The sequence below is a fragment of the Equus quagga genome, chromosome 1, assembly GCF_021613505.1.
Source record: "Equus quagga isolate Etosha38 chromosome 1, UCLA_HA_Equagga_1.0, whole genome shotgun sequence".
NCBI classification, from domain to species: Eukaryota; Metazoa; Chordata; class Mammalia; order Perissodactyla; family Equidae; genus Equus; species Equus quagga.
In genome coordinates this window covers 25,742,806-25,764,814 of record NC_060267.1, presented here as the reverse complement: position 1 = coordinate 25,764,814, position 22,009 = coordinate 25,742,806, and the positions used below count along the sequence as shown (strand labels likewise).

Sequence of the window (22,009 nt, the reverse complement as noted above, 5' to 3'; positions counted from 1 at the left end):
ATTTATTTATTTATTTTCCACTAATTCATCCAGGCTCTCTTTTGGTGTCCCTAGTGATTAACCAAAAGCAACACATTTGTTCTGCTCCATGACTGCAGGTTGCACACTTCACTTTGTATTGCCAAAATGCCTCATGGAATTTTGGGTGAGAAGCTAGAAAAATTTTGCCGCTTTCATTGCTCATTTTAGTACAGTGTCTTTTAGAAATGGCCTTTATTGGGGACAGCCTGGTGGCGTAGAAGTTAAGTTCACCCACTCTCCTTCGGTGGCCTGGGGTTTGCTGGTTCAGATCCGAGGAGCAGACCTATGCTCTGCTTATCACGCCATGCTGTGGCAGGCGTCCCACATATAAAGTAGAAGAACTTGGGCACAGATGTTCACTCAGGGCCAATCTTCTTCAGCAAAAAGAGGAGGATTGACAGTGGATGTTAGCCCAGGGCTAATCTTCCTCAAAAAAAAAAAAGAGAAATGGCCTTTATTATACTAATCTAGTTAAAAAACTTCTCTTTAAAGTGGATGAAAAGTTGTTATAATGAGATGAAGATTTAAAACTGTGGTGTACATCTCAGTCAACAAGGATACATATAAAAATGCCTGCACCTCATGGGACTTCAATTTTGATTGCTGTAAAATGAGGCAAATACTACCATTCTAGGTTTATTGAGAAGATAATGTATCTGAATGATCGTACTTTAGTGCTTGGCATTTCATTAGAATATAAATGTTCATTTTATTTCTTTTCAGTCAGACAGTGGAAGAGACCTTACTTATTATTTACTTCAAATGCCCACCAAAATTTAGGCCGTCTTCCTTCTTCCAAGATGGATGTAGTCACTTCCAGAACCAGGAAACTCATGCCTTCACAAGGAGGCTTCCACCCTTAGAAAGTCCTTTCTCTGCCAACTGAGATCTGCCTTTGGATCCACTTAGTGCAATTCTACCTTCTCGGTTCTGAGGTCATCCTCTGGTCAGATGACAGAAATACCAAAGAGATTCTATCAAAATCATTAGGAAATATATTGTTGGCATCAAAAAAATGAGCACTAGTTACAAAATAAAAATATTGCAAAGGAAACCAATAAGAAATTAGTAACTAGCCTTTGTCCTGGAATGTGCTCATTCTACATAGAAACGTCGCTCTGTTACCAAGTGAATTTGAGCCATCCAGTTTCATTTTATACTGGTTTCATATGTGTTTTATGTAAATGAAAGTTTCAGGATTATATAAATATTAGATATTATTATCATTTAGGTACTTTGGTTAATTGTGAAATTAAAATTCCATTATTTTATAGATAAGGCATCTAAAACATGTATAATATCAGTATACTTATAGGCAACCCTTTCCTTTTTATTTACGCTGTTGATGTCATTATAGATTTTTTGACCGATAAAATAGCCTTATTTGAAGAATGAAAATTATAATTCATAGGTTTTACTTAAACTTTAAGGGGCAAGAAAGGCTGTCATTGATACATTGGCTGGTAAAAGTAATCATTTCTAATCACAACATGGGTAAAATTTCTTAAAAATACCTTTATTTTAAAGATAAATAGTTTCTGAAACTAACCAAGTTAGTAGTCAATATTTCTTTGATATCTGGCCTCTATATAAATTCAAAGGAAATAATTTTACATACATACTTCTGAAATGAGCGAGCAGAAGGTTACTATGCTGGCATGTTCTAGGCCACATAATGACTATTTTGTTTATCAATGGCTCATAACAAATTTAAAATCATGTAAACAGAAATAAAGCAGACAATAAATGATAAAAATTATTGGACAAATCCTTCAAACAGAAACCAGGTTTATATTTTGAAAGTAAATCTTATCTAGAGTTTTTTTTCTCTTTTGGTCAGTGTGAGACAGTTTTAGCCAAATGAGGTGAGCCTGTGATTTGCCTTTGACATCTTTGATCAGATCTGCATTGTGTGCCTTGCCGTAACCTAAGACCAATAGAAGTGTAAGCAGCATTAAGTAACATGAGAATATGATGCTCAGCCAACATCAATGGTGTCAGAGCCAATTGAAGAGAAATTTTCACAACTGAGATGTCTGAATCATGATAAAATATTACTCAACTTGAATGCTTGCAGATTCGGTACTGGTCCGCCCATGACAAAGAAGCGGCTGCACACAGAGTTCAAGTCACCAGCCAAGAATACTCGGCCAGGCTGGAGAACCTTCTGCCGGACACCCAGTACTTTGTGGAAGTCAGGGCCTGCAATAGCGCGGGATGTGGACCTCCCAGTGACATGATTGAGACCTTCACCAAGAAAGCACGTGAGTCTGAACTTTTGTATCTTACACTTGTCGAAAACTACCAATTGATTTGATCACGATGCAGGTACATTTGAGAGAAATTTACTACCTAGCAGTCTAAGCACATTCGGTTTTCAATTTTAACCTTTAAAATCACACAAGATTAAAACAAAAAACAAAAAAACTTTCTTACTTGTAGATATTGAGGAAATGTGGAGAATATCTTCATACATTTAATGTTCCATTATAGAAATAAAATTACAAAACTTCTCTTTGTAAAGACTACCTCCAAAATTTTGCACATTAGATAATTAATTTTCATTCATTCTATTATCATTTTAAACATTGTTTTCATAGGAATGCATCAACAGCATGAGAAAATTAAAATTCTAATTTTTCTGTGCTTTGATTTATAAACCTTCATCATTGCACAATGCAAATGCAAGTTAAACATTGTAGCCTTGTGCTTATTCTCTTATCAACATATATTCTCACTGTTCATATAACAAGACCACCTACCCTGCTCAGATTTCCTGGTTATTCTCGCCCCTCTGGCTTCACTTTGATATATCCCTCTTAAACCCAAGCTGAATATATTATATTCAGGACTCTAGGAAGTTTCATAAGAATTTGAAGACATGATTACCATTATGGTTTGAAAATTTACAAAATTCTCTTGGGGAAAAAGAAACTCCTAATGAGATCATAGAACATGGTGGTAAGAGCCAGACTTTGTTATCAAACAAGGGTTTCAGATCTGTCTCTACCACACTAAATGTGTGACAATAGACAAATTACTTCACATCTTTCAACCTTAGTTTTCTAATTTGTAAAAGGAGCGCTCATTCTTTTGTTCTTTTTTCAATTTATTTATTCATAAAAGTATGCTATGTGCCCAGCACTGTTTGAAATGTTAAGGATACAGAAGGCATCAAGCCAGACCCAGAACCTCTTCTTACAGGGCTTACAAATTAATGGAAGAAGAGAGAAAGAGAGAGAAAAATCTGACAAATAAACAAGTATGATAATATCAGACAACAGGGCAATGAACTGAATAGACAGATAATAAAATTGAAAGTGACTTGGGTGGGAGCCGAATTCCAATTAGGTGGTCAGGAAAGTCCTTTCTGAGAAGATGCCATTTGAGCGAGGATATGAGTAATAAGAATGACCCACCATGTGATGACCGTGAGGGAGGGGATTATTTCAGGTGAAGAAAATAGCTAGTGCAAAGCCTGTAGGTGGGAAGAGTTTGATGTGTTTTAAGTATAGAAAGGCCAACGGGGCCAGAACATAGGTTCTTAGATGAGGAGGAGAAAGTGTGCCAAGAACAAAATATGAAGGGCCTTATAGGTCATAGTAAGGAATTTGAATTCTTTCTAAGTTGATAAGAAGCCTGGAAGATTTTAAGGCAGAGAGTAATATCTAATTTATATATTTTTAAAAAACATTCTGACTTCTGGGTAGACAGTGGGTTCACAATTTTAAAAAGTAAAAGGAGAAAGCTAATTAGGAGATTTTTTTTATTAGTCAAGGGGAGAAGTGGTGGTGATCAGCACTAAGTGACCATGGAGAGAGAGAGAAGTGGACAGTTTTTTGCAGGCAGAGTTGATAACTTGCTGCTAATTTGCATATTGGCAATGAGCAGAACGGAAGGCATAATACTAAATTTTTGCCTGAGAAATTAGGGATTTGGTTATTTCATTTACTAAAGATGGGAAAGACTCACAGAGAAGCAGATGTGGGGGTGCATGGCAAATGTTCCACCTTGACTATATTACATTTGAGAAGCCTTTGAGACTTTCAAGTAGAGATAGGCAGTTGGACACATATGTCTAGAGGTCAAGAGAGAGGTTAGACCTTGAGATAGAATTTGAGTACTTAAAGCCATGGGCCCAGATGTAAGATGTAGGGAGAATTCATAGATAGAGGAGAGAAGGGTGCTCAGGATTAAGTCCTGACTCATTCCAACATTTACAAATTGGGCAGAGGACATGGAACTAGCAAAGGATGGTCAGTGAGAAGGAACAGCCTGAGTGGTAGGTGGAAAACCCAGAGGCTAAGAGATCATGAATTTAAGAAAAGAATGAGATTCAAGAAGGAATTAGAAAGCCAACTCTGTGGAATGCTGCAAAGATGTTAAGTTTGAAAAGAATGAAAAAGTGACATTAGATTTGGCCAAGTGGAGGTGATTGATGACCTTGAAAACAGCAGTTTCAAAAGACTAGTAGAGAAAGAAACCCAAATGAAGGATGATGAGAAGAGAATAAAAGATATTCATATTCCCTACCTCACAGGGCCATGGGGTGGTGCATTAAATGAACTCATGGATGTAGAGTACTTAGCATGATAGATAGCAAGCACTCATCAAAATTAGCTATTGTTGGGGCCAGCCCCGTGGCTGAGTGGTTAAGTTCATGTGCTTCACTTTGGTGGCCCAATGTTTCACCAGTTTGGATCCTGGGTGCAGACATGGCACCACTCATCAGGCCTTGCTGAGGCAGCGTCCCACATAGCACAACCAGAGGCACTCACAACTAGAATATACAACCATGTACTGGGGGGCTTTGGGAAGAAGATGAAGAAGAAAAAAAAAAGGATTGGCAACAGACGTTAGCTCAGGTGCCAATCTTTAAAAGAAAAAAAAAATTAGCTGTTGTTGCTGTTATTGTCACATCATTATCATCAGCCTTATAATTTCTGATGCCATGCAGCTTGCAGAACTAAAGTTAGATATGGTGACCATTAATTGCATATTATTACGTGTCACAGCTCCAAGCCAGCCACCGAGGATTATCAGTTCCATAAGGTCTGGTTCACGATACATAATCACCTGGGATCATGTGGTCGCACTATCAAACGAATCTACAGTGACAGGATATAAGGTATATGAAATATTACTAGATTATTCCCCACGCTAGCTTATTCTTACAAAGATTGATTAATGTCTGGACTTTTTGCTGTTTCAGCAAAACCCATTCAGCTTTCTTATCCTAGCTTTATAGCAGAATCACATGACATAGTGCCATGATAAATTTTGAAATGAGAAAAGATCTTCAGTGAGTTTTAAGAAATGTCATATCAAGTGAGCAAGATAGAAATAATAACTGCTTTAAAGAATAGAGATGTTAGAATAATCACTGCTTAAAGAGAGATGGAAGGAATCTATTTTTGTTTGGCAGTGATACAGATAATATTGCCCAGCACACAGCAAACTCTTTGATGCTTTGAGTTGCCTTCTATAAATGAACAAAAAAGGAAAAAAGAGTATTTCCATATACTCTCTATATCACACATTACCACATTTTTCATTGAATACTAAATTTTAGAAACACTGTGGAAAAAAAATTAAATTAAATTGCTAGGCAATGTTTTTAGACTACTTCAATATATTGGAAGAGCCCTTATTTTGTACCTTTTTCATAAAAGGACACATTCTTTCCTTCTCTTTATTTTAGGTGATCTCAAAAAATAAAATTCAGATACTTAAGTCACATCCTCTTGAATCACCTTAAAAAATAGGTGAAATCGATAGCTGCAAATTAAAAATAACATGAATTTTCCAGCTAATATTACACATAGCTTCCTAAGATATTATTTATTAATAAAAATATAAGCATTTTTATTCTGGCTTTAGTATTAGGACATTGGCTCATTATTACCACTTTATTAAGTATATGTATTTTTGGACTTTTCCAGGTACTCTATAGACCTGATGGCCAGCATGATGGCAAACTGTATTCAACTCATAAACACTCCATAGAAGTCCCAATCCCCAGGGATGGAGAGTATGTTGTGGAGGTTCGTGCACACAGTGATGGAGGAGATGGAGTGGTGTCTCAAGTCAAAATTTCAGGTAAGCCAGTCATTGAAGATACATTTCAATTATGTACTTGTAAGTTTCTAGGCCCATATGGATTCCGAAGAGTAAAGGTAGGACTGATATTCACACTAATATCAGTGTTTCCCTAAGTAGACTTGAAATGTCAAAGATGCCCTGTAACTTGGTATTTCTTCCTTTTGAGTCACAAAAGTATATTTGCAACATACCACATACTTGATTGTTATCTGGATATCAAAGCACAATTAAAATACCATAATGCATTAAAATGGTACATATTCTGGACCATTAGATAATAATATCCAAACTTCTCTGATATCAAAAAGGAAATTCACTGGACTACTAATAATATTCTTCTAACCTCCTTTTCCTTGTCTTACACATATTAATATAGTAATAAAATAGACAGTAGATGATAGCTCACTCCTTTGTCTCCCTCTCTTTGTCTCAGCATATCTATTCCTTTTCTGCAAACTCTGTTTCTCACAGCATTGTTTAATTTGAAATACATTTTGAGGCAGTGATTTCTTCCCTTTTTTGGATTTGTAGAACTCTACTATTTGTTTAAATTTTGATACTTTTTTCTCACCCTGTATGCATGATATAGTTTAAGTATACTGAATTAAAATTGACGTTATTTGAGAATTTTATGAGAGACTATGAAATACTAGAAGACGCCAAATCAAAGATGGGAAGAATTGACTTAGAAGAAAATTTGTTAAATAGATGATTATGTTATATATTTAACTAATAAATCCTTTAACACATGCCACATTTTTTCGTTCAACCATAACTGTACAAAAAAATCGTAGAATTAACATTAGGAAATGTCAGATGTTTGGTGAATAGTACTATTTTAGAATTTTCTTATTTAAATTTGGATTTATTTGAAAATTGTTTAAATTATTTGTAATGAAAAAAGCATGTAAATACAAATGGAAATTTTAGGCTTCCTTGTAAATTCAAATTATTTACATTGAAAGTGTTTTTAGTTTAGACATTCTTATTATGTCTTCTTAGAAATTTTGGAAATTAAAAAAAATCTGAAAGGAAAAGGAAATAGTCATATTCCAAACACTCTAAACTACTACTAACGTTCAGTGGAACTTACTTCTAGTTACCTATTATATGTATATAATTTCATGTTGAAGCCTCTATTGAATATATCATGTTATATCCTACTTTTATCAATTATGTTGCATGAACATTCCCCATGTCATTCAAAATTTTGTAAATTTCGTTTAAACTTATACATAATATTCTCTCAAACAAATGTATAGAATTTATCCACCCATTCCAGTTTTTCCTATCTTGAATAATACTATGTTGAATACATTTTTATAAATTAATCTTTCTGCAGGTTGAATTTAAATAGTGAGTAACGTGTTTTATATTGCCAAATCTGTTAAAATATTTATCAATTTATGTTCCTATTGTAGTTGTATATGAGTGCATTTCCCACTGCTCTACTCCAACATGGGTTTCTTTATTTTTAGTCATTGTTAATTTGATAGGAAGAAAATGGCATTTTTAAAATTTTTAAAACATTTTCTAAATTCTGAACTTTGATAACAGACACCTTCAGTAGTTTTACACTTAGCAAGGCTGTTTTGCAAAAGGACATCTGAGGGAAATGTAGACATTATGTTGAGGGTGGTAAAGTGTAAAAGAACTGTATAAACTGCTTTTGAATGCTGACCTTCCCTGTCAGAAGCCAGCCGTAGCACGCTGTTGCCCTCTTCATTTCCTTCCCTTTCCTTCATCATCCCTAATGTGAAGCAGAACCTCGTTTCTGGAGTTTACACTACAGAAGTTTGTAGCTAGAGATGCTGTAGCAGCGGCAGTAGCATCAGCATAGTTATAAGTGGTGGTGCGCTGGTAAATGTTAAATGACTGGCTCTCTGTGGGTGGAGAGAAGCCCGGGTTTGTAGCATTTGCCAATTTCTATGGAGTGAATATTTTCATCATGTCCGATCTCAAGCTTCCCATGTGACATCACTAAATCTGGAGCTGGGAAGAGCTGCTCAGTAGCAGACCATTGTGTAGTATTGCCACGATACGGATGCAATAGGCATAACTTCAAGAGCATTGATGACATTAAAATGTAGTAAAATAATTAGGAAGTGATGAGTTTGGGGTATTTACTACTTTTGTCTTAAACTTTTAAATTTAACTAATAAGTTTGCATCATTTCAATTTTAATAATAGTGTTTTTAACAACTCGCTCATAAATTTCCTGAAGTTTAGCAGTTGTCACTCAAGAGGTGGTATGGACCAGCTGCAGCACACCATGGCTATAATCTGACATCCCACTGTAAATAGCCTATGTACAGAAGACACAGAGTATGCTTTTTTAGAAATCTCAAACATACTCAGAATAATTTCCTCTTTTTTTGCCAACTAATGGACAATATTCTTTTTAATGCAGAATTTCTGTTATTTAGCTCTTAGTCTGACCATAACTGTACAAAGAAACTTAGAATTAACACTAGGAAATGCCAAAGGTTTGGTGAATAATACCATTCTAGAATTTTCCTAAGTTTGAGTTTATTTGCAAATTGTTTAAATTCTTTGTAAAGAGAAAAGCGTGTAAATACAAATGGAAATTTTAGACTTTCTTGTAAATTTAAAAGACTTAATGCTTTCCTTTGTTTTCGTTTTCATGCCTGAAATGTGTAGCCAGGGATATCACATATTGCTAGGTTTTAATGTTTGTATGCATCAAGCTGTTCGTTCATTCATTCATTCAACAAATCATATAACTCTCCCCTTATTAAGGCATCCTATAGAATCAAATCTAAATTCCGGACCACAGCCTATAGTGCCCCAAAGAACCTGTCCCCGCCAAATTCTCTCACCTCAATTAAGCGATTTCTCCCTCGCTCCCTTAACCTTCTTTCTCCAATGTCATTCCTACCTTGAGGCATCTGTACTTGTTCTTGCTGCTACCTGGAATTGTCTAGATCTTGTCATGGTAGGTTTATTCTTGTCATTTTTATTTTTGCCCTGATGTCACCTCCTCAGGAAGAATTACATGGCCATCGATGTAAGAAAGCCCCCTGCTTTAATTATTTGTCATGTCATATCACTGTTTTATTTTCTTCATAATATTTATATTTAAATTTATCTTATTTAAATTTATCTCATTTATCTATTTAAAATTCTTATTTATTAATTTATACTGTTTATTGTCTATCTATCTCCATCCTTACTTGAATGTAAGCTCCATGGGAGCAAGCTCTTGTCTGCCTTGGACCTTGGAATCTTCAGCACCAAGGGGGCACATCTGACACATAATAGGATTTTAACAATAGCTATTGAATGAATTCATGATTTCTGTATAGAGTCAAATTTAGTTATAAGAGTAATTTGGGCAACTTAACAATAGTTTAGATGTCTAGAATGTTGATATACTTCCCCATGAGGTATATAATTTGCATCATGACATGTGCTAATCCACGAGTTTGATTCTTACAAAGATTAAGATGTCATATTAGAGATATTCTAGAAAAATTTATCACACATGGTAATCTGTAACTCCATTTCTTTCTGACCTGAACACTGTTATCTGCTGTCTTAATAAATTATTCCCTATTGGATGTTTATAGCTCACATCGAGGCAAACGTAGCATCACAAATGTTTCATCACGAACATACTATCTCTAACAAGTTCTATATCATCTTTTAAGACTCATTTTTAAACATCATTGTGAGCTAAATTAAGAAAAATGTGATGATAGCTACAATATTTTGAATATAAATTTTAGCAAGCTAATTTGGCTTGTTACAAGTTCACTATAAATTTTAAAATATAGATTAACATGGATCTTTGATCATAAAATAAATATCCATAGAGAAGCATGGATTTCATTATTTATGTGTGAAATGCATATTTTTAGCTTCTATTTTTCTTTTTAGTTTAAACAGACTACAGATATCGTAGTCAAATCAAGGAAGACTTTCAAGGGCATTTTTGTGGACTTCTTCCTAAGGGCAAGAAGTAGTCATTTGAAACCTTTAAGGTGGGAGTAACATAATCAGATGTTTTGCACTTGAAAAATCACTTTGTTGATTGTGGAAAATGTATGTATATAGTAGAGTAAGATGTAAGGAGATGAATTACAAGGTTATTATCATGAAATGATTAAAAGATGATGATGGTCTGGACTGGAAAGCGAGCAGTGGTGAAGTCTAGGGTATATTCTAAAAGAACAAGGCATTTTTCCGTTTGATTTAAAGTTGCTATCTATTCATTTTGTTGACTTTATGTCTTCTAATAAATCTGTAATTTATCCTGATGTTACCATAGATGATGTAATCTAAACATTTAACCCACTATTTTTGGTAACTCCAAGCTATTAAGTTAAACTCTATAACCAAAGCCACTGACTTAAACACTGATGAAAAACATATTTTATTTTTTCACTTTGCCCTCTTCTTCCCAGTAGCAGAAGAAAGGCTAGGAAACCATTCTGTAGGTGGAACTTTTAGGTGTTTAACTCCATTACAAACACGCTTCCTGTCCCAGCGACTAAGCAAGTAGTACAGCATAAAAGGAACAAGAGGACAGTTGGGATGTTTAGATTTAATTCATACATTATGAAATTAAAGTGCCATATTGGCATCATCACTTTTGCAAATACTTCCTGTGTAAGCATTTTCAAAGACCAAAATTATTTTGAACATCTAATCTTGTACAATAGCCTAGATATAGAAGGAGAGGGTAATAATACATGGTGGTCTTAGGTTTACTTTGTCCTGCCCTCTTTAATGGTAGGATGCTGTATAATTCAGTGATCCCCAAATCTGTAGCTTTGTAAACGTCATTATCATTTGGGAAAAATAGATTTCCAAAAAATAAATTAACTACTAACCTGAAATTTTGGAATGGTATATTACATGACAATAATGTTACAGATGAATGCCCTTCTTATAAGTCCATCATCATAACTTTAAAATTTTATATTTGTGATTATGATGTAATCAAATGTTTTCATTCAGGAAATGCTGTCTCTCCAACCATTTTGAAATAATCAAATATTTTGTTTCCCTTTACTACATTTCGTGTAGGATCAATTAGAGAGTTCAAGTGGATGAATCCAGCCTGTGTATTCCTAGGCTGACAAACAGTTTATGTTTAAAACTACTTCTAAAATATATATTCCTTTTATTACAATTCAATCATGATTATCCACTCAAAATCTCTTGCAAATATATAGCTGTACTTAACGCTCACAGTTTTGTAACAAGAATGAAAATGGAGGAGACATTTTCTCAACAAAGGAATATTTGCGTGTCTCTAAATTTTCCTGGCTACCCTGATCCTTTAATGTAGCTCCATGAATGACCTAGATTCGCCAGAGCAGTCGATGGACAGCTCCCAGCACAGGGAGTTCCCAGTCTCATTTATTCTTCAGGAGCTTTGAGAACTAGTTCTAGAAGCAAATTTTCCCACTTTGTCAAGCCATGGATAGCACCTCTGCATCTAAACTCACTTGGGTTTTCCTGAATTGTCCCAAAGATTTCTTTAGCTACTAGTAAGTTCACATAACAGTCCAAACATATTATTTTGTTCATTTACTTATACTCGGAAATAATTTGATTAGAATATTGCTCAGTGCAATACAATATAAGAATAGACAGTGATATTAAAAGTAATCCTCCAAAAGTTACTTACTACCAAAATAAATTTGGTTTATGATGATCTTACTCTTTGGAGCTATACTTTAGCATGATAATGTGCAGATACGTTTTTCCTCGGATAAAATAAAACTTCCTCTTAATAATTATGGGTTTTCATAACACTTTTGTTCTCCTGAAAATTGATTCATTCAATAAACATCTACTGAACAACTACCATATGTCAGGCGTTCTGCTAGGATATTGGTTACAATAATTGGCCAGTCCTCCTGAAGTTTGTATTCTTGTGGATATCAAGAAAATAAAGAACTAACATTAAATAATAAAATTATTTCTATATAGGCTTATAAGAATTGTAATGAAAAAATAAGTGGCTATAAAGAGTAAGAGAGGTAGAAGTGATTTGAGTAGGATGATTAGGTCAAGTCTCTCTAAGAAGGCGATGTTTAGGTTGAAATCTAAAGGAAAGGAACTAGCCATACTACGACAGTGGGGATAAGAGTCCCAGGTACAGTAATGGCAGGAAAGAGCTTGTCATATTCAAGGAGCTCAAGGAAGGCTGGTGTGACTAGTGCGTAGTGATGTGGGTGACTTAGAGAGATGAGAGGGGCAAAGCCATGAATGGCCTGCCCTTGATTACATCTCAGACTCATCTGATACTATTCTCTCATTCCAGCTCTCTCCTTACCCTCTCCTAAAAAGCTGTTGTCAGAAGTTTGTACTTTATTCCAAGTTCAATGGGAAAGCATTGAAGTGCTTTCAGGAGATGAGTGACACAATCTGATTTAAGATCACTTTTGCTGTAGTGCAGAAAATAGAATGGAACAAAAGGGGAATTGGTGGAGCTGGTGAGAAGAGAGAAAGTCTGAGACCCAATCAGAACAGGCAGATTGTTTTTCAGAAATAATCAATTAATAGGATAACTTAAGTTTTTTATTGCTCTGAGATGCAAAGCAAATTACAAGACCTTTTCCAGGATAAATGATTAAAGAATGTATATGGAGACATTATATACATTTCAGAGGGGAAAATGTACATTTTAGAATGTTTCTTATAAAAATGATCAGGTGTAAAGCATAGGAGTTAGTGATAAAGATATGGGGAAAATAAAGATTCATGAACTTACTGGAGGAAAATGTTTAGATTATCTTGTTTGGCTCCTTCCCAAGGGTTGGAATTTTCTACAGGACATTCCTGGCTTATGCTCCCTCAGTCTCAGCTTAAACATTCTCCGTGATGGAAAGGAAATTCACCCATTTTACGAGCAGCCCTTAGATTTATCAATAGCTTTAATCAATAGATTACAGACCTCTGATCGTTTTTCTAATGATTGAACTAGCTTCCAATAAAATTGAGCTCACGAGATCGACCCCTCCATTGCTATAAAGTTTTTTCTTTTCTCTCTTCTATCAGTGAACTTTCTGTCAGAAAAGATGAAACATCCCTGGATGTTGTAATCAAGCATTAAATTAGAATCTTAAAAAAAGAAAACAAAACCATTCATAAGAATTATGAGAGTGAGTGTCTGCTGGATTTGAGAAAAGCAAGAAATTGTATTGAAGGGAATGCGCACTGGTGGTCCATCTGCCTACAGCACCAAAATGGGAGGTCCATGGAGAATTCTCAAGGGCACTAGCACCACCTTACCTTTGACCCCTGCTGAGGCCCACAGGCCTGCTCATCACTGCCAGAGCAGTAGTGGCTTCTGCTTTTCTATGACCTTCCAATTCTGCCTTTAGTGCCTTTCAGTGGCAAGAAAGTCTAGGAAATATACTTTCCATATTTTGACCGCAGAAAGAGAGAAAAGGGCAAAGAAAGCAAGAGGAATGGTGCCAGAATTCCAACAAAAAATACAGCACAGCTTCTCCAAAAATAAGTAGGTTTACATGGTAACAATCAAAACTAACAAGAAGGTCTCAGCCAAATGTGGCTTTTTAGGAAATGTTAAATGAAGGAAAGAAAAATAAAATGACTTTTCACTTCTAAATTGATTTCATGATGAAGAATCTCATAGTATTAAAAATGCCAAGAAAATTATAGGACAGGAAAACCTGCAGATATTGAAGCTACATCATGAAAATATCTAAAAGGAAGATTTAACCAAGATATAGAAAATAATGATTAACATCACTTGATCACAAGACTTACAGGAATAACTAATATTTAGTTATTCCTCATATTTTCTTTTTAAGCATTATGGTAACAGCATAATGGACATCTTTGTATATAGATTTTTTTCCTGAATTTCTAATTATTTTCCTTAGAAAGATTCTTAGAAGTGAAATCACCAGATAAAAAGGCAGAACATTTTGAAGACTTGGCAAATATTTGGCAATTGCCAAATTGCTATCCAAATAGCAATGCCCACATTTTATCGTTAAACAAATTTTTTACTAGCATTTAATTTAAAAAAAAATGTTAAATGAAGATACTACCTCTTAATTTTTATTTATATTTTTATTACTATTGATCTAAATATATTATGTTTAGTAGCTAGTTATAGTTCCTTTTCTGTGAAGTTCTGTTTCTGTTATTTTCTGTTTATTATTATTTACTTTCTTTAAAATTCTATGATCAATTTATGAAGATTATTAACATTTTATGCCATATTTGTAGCGAATGCTTTTTCAAATTTGTATTTAAATGTTATTGATGTTAGATAAGTATGGTTTATTTTTATGCAAAATAATGAATTCTCATTTAAAAAATTCCCCAATATTTAGTGCACATAAACATGAAGTCATAGACTAGATACAATGTAAATCCATTTATATGAAGTTCAAAAGCAGAAAATAATGAAACAATGTTTAAGAGGTGCATATGTGATGTGTAAAACTTCTCCAAAAGAGAGTATGATTAACACAAAATTCAGTACAGTGTTGCCTTGTGGTGGGTCAGGGTGCAGAGGGCAATTGGAAAGAGGCTTATAGGGTGGTGAGAATGTTATTTCTTTGCCTGACTGGTAAGTATTCAGGTGTTTTTTTGTTGTCATTGTTTTTAAAAATACTAATTTATGTAATTTATTTCAAAGCTGTAAAATTCAAGTAGTTGAAAAAATTGAGGAGTAGAGAAAAGTTTTTGAATTTGACATTTTAGAGGTCTGTTTTAGTTTGCTAGGGCTACCGTAACAAGAAACCCACAGATTGAGAGGTTTAAACAACAGAAATTTATTTTTTCACAATTCTGGAGGCTGGAAGTCTGAGATGAAGGTGTCAGCAGAGTTGGCTTCTTATGAGGACTCTCTCTTTGGCTTATATATGGCTGTCTTCTACTCATATACAGTCTTATGCTGTATATGAGTCTTCAGGTGATCTTCCTTCTGTGTATGTCAGTGTCTCAAGTTCCCCTTCTTATAAGAACACCAGTCGTATTGGATTAAAGCCTACCCTAATGACCTCATTTTAACTTAATGACCTCTTTAAAGACTGTGTCTCCAAATACAGTCACATTCTGAGGTACTGGAGTTTAGAGGTTCAACATATGGATTTTGAGGGGACAAAATTTAGCCCATGACAAGGTCATTGGTAATTTCAAGAGATCAACTTCCATAAAATAGTGTGGGTAAAAGTCTTATTTATCTAAGCAAACCTTGTAGAGCTTATATTCCAAAGGGAGAAGGTAAAATAAAATAAGTATATAACAATATATAACATTTTATCATATGTGAAGATAGCTGAAGAAAGGAAAGCAGAGGCAGGGGAGTAAGGAGTGAAGGAAGAAGACTAGTGTCTGTGTTTTCAACAAGAGTGGCAGGAAAAGCCTGCTTTGATGAGATGACACTGGAGAAGACAATTGAATGAAGTGAGGGAATGATCCATGCTATTATCTGGAAAACAAATTATTCCTACGAGAACAATACCCAAGACCTGAGCTAGGAGTATGTATGCTCAATGAATAGTAAGGAGACCAGTGTGGCTGGGGCCAAGCAAGCCACAGGGAGAGTAGACTTATAAGGAGGCTGGAGAGATAGGCGGGACCTGAATCAAAGGTTTATAGGTTCTGGTTAAGGATTTTGGATTTTATTCTAAATGTGATGAGAAGCCATTAAAACACTTTAAGGTGGGAACTGACATGATCAGATTTATATTTTACAAGTCTCATTCTGACTGCTCTTTGGAAGGAGGGAGAAATCTTGTAAATGTTGGGAAAAAATCTCTGGATACAGGAAGGGCAGTTATAAGTCAAAAAGTTGATGGTGTAAGCAAGAGATGAAGTTAGCCTTGATTAGTGCAGTCCCAATAGAAGAAGTGAAAAGCAGTTATACTCAGGATTTATTTGGAAGAAGACCCAACAATATTTTTGATGATTTGATATGATGTATGAAGGAGGATTTGGCATCACTCTCAGGATTTAGATTGGCCAACAGAGTCATCTACATTAAGAGTCATCTACTGAAAATAGATGATTAGAGAAAATAAGTAGGAGTTCAGATTTTGACAGCTAGGTCGTGCTACATCCATTAGACATCCAATTAGAGATAGATTTTTTTTAAAAAGGAAAAAGGAATCACCTAACAAAACTGAAAAGCCAGCTGAAGTTTGTCAGAGAACAGATTGGCATAATTATATAACTGTCTACAACTCATACCAGCCTAGATGCAGAAATGGAAATGGCAGATGGTTGTTGGTGTTGCCCACAGTTGGCAACTTGTATGATTAATATAGTAGGAGATCAAGGGACATGAGGATTAATTACTTCTAGTTAAAGGATAGTTAAATAGTTGAACAGAGGGTTTGTATCTATTAGAATATTTTCAGCTGTCAGTAACAAACTTTCAACTCAAAATTGATTGAGAGATAGGTAACCTTTAGGACTTATGGAATCAGTGTCTCAAAAATATAATCAAGGACCAGATTTCCCCGTGCTCCCTTTCTCCACTTGGGAGGTCTCAGTATCAGGTTCATTGTCTGTGGTTGCAATCTTTTCTTCCAGGGAAAAAGGAGGTCAGTATCTTTTGAAGCTCTATATTAACATGAAGGACCTTTGCCTGAAGCCCCTCAGAAAATCTCTCCCATATTGTCTAGAACTGGGTCACAAGTCTACCCTTAAACTCGTAAAATGGCATTTCCATGATTGCTCAAAGTCATCAAAATTTACCACTAATCTGGGGATGGGAAAACCTTTGAGGAGTAAACATCCAAACAAAATCAGTAAACACAGGTTTATCCTATAAAACAATATATTTGGAACTACTGCTGTTAAAGAATATTTTAGTAGGTAACTAGGAATGTTTAAGTCATTACTGCTGTAGGAAAAATGCAAAGGTTTTTGTTTTGTATTTTAGATTTTAGATACATCACAATACTGAAATCTATGACACAATCCCTTCCCCTCAAGAGCTGCATGGGGTGGTGTTTTCTAAATTTAGAAAGTTACACTAGGAGGGTAGAATCTGGTAAGAATACTGCTGAAGGAACTAAAATTGGAACCTAGCATGAGAAAGGACTCCCATATATAGAAACTGCTCTGGAAAAGAGGTTGTAAATTAAAAGAATTTTAATTAATTTAATTTTATTTATTTAAAAATTAAAAGAATTTATAATTTTTTCTGAATTGGGGTATTAGCAAAATTCTGACTTTACTGAATAATAATCTGTTTATTTTACCTTGTTTGCATAATAGCAAGTGTCGTGAAATTTAGTTGTAAAGTTTCAACAAATTTTATCTTGGGTTACAATATGATTGCCATCAATAAATCGGCAATGGGAAAATGAATAATCTTGTGCAATGGCATATCTTATATGTATAAATTTAATTATTAGTAAGTTTGATTTTGTATTTTTTATGAATGTTGATGTATTATTGGCATAAAAAATTACATTGAGATATCTGTTATATACACTCGAATGGATTGGAAAAGTTTTATAATCCTCAAGAAGGAATATTAGGATAGATGTACCTCTCCTCAAATCATAGGATTTTATTTTATATTCTCCCCTAAAATAAGAGCAACAAATAGGTGAATTAAAACAACCAGATTGTCTTTAATTGATATATGCAGTGACCATTAAAACATCATTTTATAATTAATTTTCCTTTGAAACATTATAGGCTCTGCTGGAATTAGTAACCCTCTCAGGAAAATATAAACACAATCGTCTGTGCTGTGAATGGGAGTTGGGTTTTAAATTTTCTCTCCTGAGGTTTGACACTTATTCACGGCAACATAAATGTGAAAGCCATTTTGAAAAGAAAATGAGTTTGTCATTGTTAGAAATAAAACCCTGGAAATTTCTCACAAATGGAACTGGAAACCTTTAATGCTATAATAAGAGGGAATATAAAACACTTAAACTGGAAAGTGATAAATCAACATATTAAAATGGTCCATTTGATACTACATTAGGGACCAGCTTTAGTGATTTATGAAGGAATGTTAGGTCTCAAAATACCTCTCATAGTTGGGTAAGGCTAGAAGCCAGGCCCCTCAGTAGATTATTCACAGTATGAAACCAAAGCAATGGCGCTAATGACATTCCAGGGCACTTTTTACAGACACCTTCTGCAAAACGAGCCAGACCAAGAGAAAATAAATCATTTAGAACATATTCCAAGAGTATGAATTCCTCTAGCCGGTAGTCTTTCTTCTATAACCCTCTACTCCAGGTCCTGAATATCTGAATCTACTCTAAAGCAAATCGCTCTCCTTGGTCACATGGTCATAAGAAGCAGGAAGAGTGAAGGGTGTTGTAGGTTACAGAGAATTTAGGGAGAGTCCAGAGTGTTGTAGATTACAGAGGACTAGCCCAACAAGACTCCACGGGAGATGCCTGAGTCTAGATGTGCCTGGAAGTTGTGAATTCTTAAGACATCAACATCTCTGTAGATGACCCTTCCAGTGCCCTGACCTCTTAATTTGTTTAGTTCTTTCCTGATGATCTTGTCCTCACCCTGCCTCAGTCAACCACCCATAATCACAGTTTAGTCATGAGTTCACAGAGTTGAATGTGATTTAGTATCGGAGAGGTCTCCAAAACTTGAATGGGAAACAATTGCCTTGTGATTTTTACTGATATTTTTCTAAGTGAATTTCAGTATTTCTTCAAACATGAATTTAGGCAACAAATCACTGTCGCTAATAAGCATGGATATTCTCATATAATATTTCAGCTACTGCAATATCACATCTTCAAAAATATGACACTTACTAGACTCCATCCTAGTTCTTGTTATTTTTTTGTGTTAATAAACATGCTATTTTAATGTGTTAATAGACATATATTTGCCTTCTTGATGTTTTTATAGAATGCATTTCAATATAATTGGTTTCATTTTAACTCTATATATTGTATTTTATGCATATAAAAGCATCATTTTCAGTATTCTCAGAGATTCTCAGATTGCCAAGGTGTCCATGACACAAAAATAGGTTAAGAATCCCTGCAAATCTTGACATTACTAGTAACTGCAAAAAATTTGAAATTTTAATTCTAAGCATTCTATTCTCTCACACCTAACTCTTATCTTTCCAGCTTATTCCCTCAAATCTCTTCCCAACTCCAACAATTCTTCCACCCTCCACCACCCAGACCTACCATTGGTCCTATTGCTGTTTTTTCTAACCTTCATTCTCCCTCACATCCTCAGTTTCCTCCTTAAAGAACTCAGATTTTCTGGCCCATAAATAAAACCACTGCCTTATCTATACCTTGCCTCATCCTCCTTTTATTCTCCTCACGTGGCCAAACCCAAACTCTGATTAAATACAACTTTCTGCATATTATATGCCTGTGTACAAACAGAACTCCTTGTACTCCCACCAAGATCTCCCCCTTCCATTTCCATCCCCAACATTCGCCACTTCCCCAGCACTATCCACCTGGAGACTCTCAAGTCTCCTCATGCCCTTAGGTCTTGTTTGTGACAGTAACCAAAAGAAGCCCAGGATTCCCAGATTAATTCAGCTCTGTGTGTCTCACTTTCTGACTCCATTTCCATCCGTACTTAACTCTTAATACCTTCTGACTCTGCCCTTTGAATTCATTGTCAGTCATCAGCAAAGTCCCCTAAACGTCCATCTCTTCACTGCATGTTTCTTTCACCTTCTTAATTTATCTGAAGCCTTGCTCCCCCCGATGACATTTCTCCTCCTGCAGTCTATTCATACTGCTTGAGCACTGGGCCTGGTGACAGGATAGGTATCCTCTTTGCTTCTTGTTGTTGATTCCATATTATCCCCTTCCTTCTTGCCCCAAAAGCCGTTTGGAATCTGGTATCATCAGCCTCTCCCATCCATTTCTCTTTCTTGTTGAAGTTTTCTACCAACATCTTGGGTCACTCCTACTCGTTCCTTGGAGGTTTTAGTGCTGGGATCTGTCACTCTCTCCAACACTACTTCTCTCAGACTTTTTCTACATGTCAATATACATGTAGATGATCCTTATATTACCCTGTTCTCTCAGTTCCTTGAAACACTTCCTCTCATTTGTGTTGTCCTCTCCATGGTCTCACCCCAATCCTTATCATTGGAATCTTCATAATTTCATTCTAGTCTCTGACCACCACCTATCTTTCCTCTCACTCCTTTTAGTATTCAGACTCCTGAAATTTTTTGAACCACCGAAAGCCACAAGCCATTGATCTTACCACGTTTTCTGTGTCTCTTACCTTTCTCAGTCTCTCTATATCTGTCTTAAATCGCACAGCCACAAAGTATAATTACTCCCTTGCATAGACCCCTTCCTCCCAACTCTTTTTTCCTTCTCTCACTTCATCATACTCACTTGCATAAGTCATGGATTAAATCTAACTGTCCACTTACTCTGTGCCTACGCTCTCACTGCTAAAGGTGGCCAGAGAAAAATACCCAACACTAAGACTGGTTATACCTTGAATTCAGGACCATCATCTCAACTGGCCCCATAGTGCTGCTGGACCATTCCACAAGTCTTCTAGTACATTCATTCTTCCCCTCTCCTAAACAACTATTTTTCATGCTGTCTTCTCTTTCCTTAAATTTCCAACGTATTTTTCCCATCTTCCCTCTTTAGTCAATAACTTGGTTCTTGTTTCCCTCAGAAAATAGAAAGAATCAGAAGCAGCCAACATCTAACTATGTGCCCATGTGCCCTGCCTTCCCTCCTCATATCTTGGCTGAACTCTGTGTTCTTATCTAAGGGCCACCTGTGAGCTAGATTCCAACACTTCTCGTTAATTCAAGATTATTTCCTCAGCCATTCTTTCCTTTCTCTTCTGTGTCATTGTGTTCCTTTTTTCTATCTGATTTTTCTCATCACTATAAAAGCATTCTGCAATACTGCACATCTTTAAGGGAAAACAAAACAAGACACGGAAAACATAGAAAATCTCTCCTTGTAGCTAATGCATGGTTCTATGATTTTCTTTAGAGCAAAATGCAGCAAATAATTTGTCCATCTTCACCAGCTCTAATTCCTTGTCTCAAATCCTGCCTTGAATTTGCTTCAGTTAGGTTTTCTTCCCAACAATCTATCAAAATACCTCTTGTCAAGGTCGCCAATAACCTTCATGTTTCTAATCCAGGAATCATTCTTCTCCTTACTCAATCTCTTAGCAGCATTAATGCAGTTGGCCATTTTCTCCTTGGCTTTCTGGACGCCTTTCTCTCTTGACTTTCCTCCTCCCTTCTGCTGTTCTCAGTCTCCTTTGCTGGTCCTGATCATCCCCTCAACCCTAAACTTCAAAATTCAGTACTTCAAAACTTTATTCCTCTTAGTCCCTAAGTAATCTTCTACAGTTTCAAAGCTTTAAATGCTGAAAACTCTCAAGTGTAAATCTTTGATTTATCCAACTGTCTGATCATTATCTCCACTTGGATATCTAAATTAAACCTTTTTTCCTCTTGTATTTGCTTTTCCTACAGTTTTGCTCATCTCAACAAAGCATCTCCAATCTTCCTGGAAGTCACCTTTGACTTCTTTTTCTCTCTTACATACCACATCCATTTCATCAAGAAATCCCACTGGTTTTACCACTAAAATATATCTAGAAAGCTCCACCTCTGCTGCCACTATCATGGTCCAGCCATCACGCTTTCTCTCCATGATTGTGGCACAAGCCATCTATTTTCTCTGCTTCATGCTTAGCTGGCACCCTTCATTCTTAAAGAATGACCATAGTGATCATTTGAAAATGTCAGCTCTTATCTGTGAAAAACTTCCAGTGACTTTCCATCTTACTCAGAAGGGAACTAGACCATATTTTATTTGTATTTTGTCTGATCTCTGTCAGCCTTGGTCATTATCATTAACTCCCCAGCTCTGGAAATAAAAATCTGTTTCTGTGA

At 35.4% G+C, this 22,009-nt stretch overlaps 1 protein-coding gene across 5 annotated transcripts in view; it reads left to right on the top strand.

Moving 5' to 3' along the window:
• CNTN1 (contactin 1) overlaps positions 1-22,009 on the top strand; it is a 342,015-nt gene that overhangs the window by 294,770 nt on the left and 25,236 nt on the right. For all 5 annotated transcript variants that reach the window (XM_046642426.1, XM_046642443.1, XM_046642435.1 and 2 more), the window contains 3 exons: positions 2,099-2,285; positions 5,037-5,149; positions 5,964-6,120. In XM_046642426.1, the coding sequence (XP_046498382.1) occupies positions 2,099-2,285; positions 5,037-5,149; positions 5,964-6,120 (457 nt within the window). The remainder of the gene's footprint in view (positions 1-2,098; positions 2,286-5,036; positions 5,150-5,963; positions 6,121-22,009) is intronic.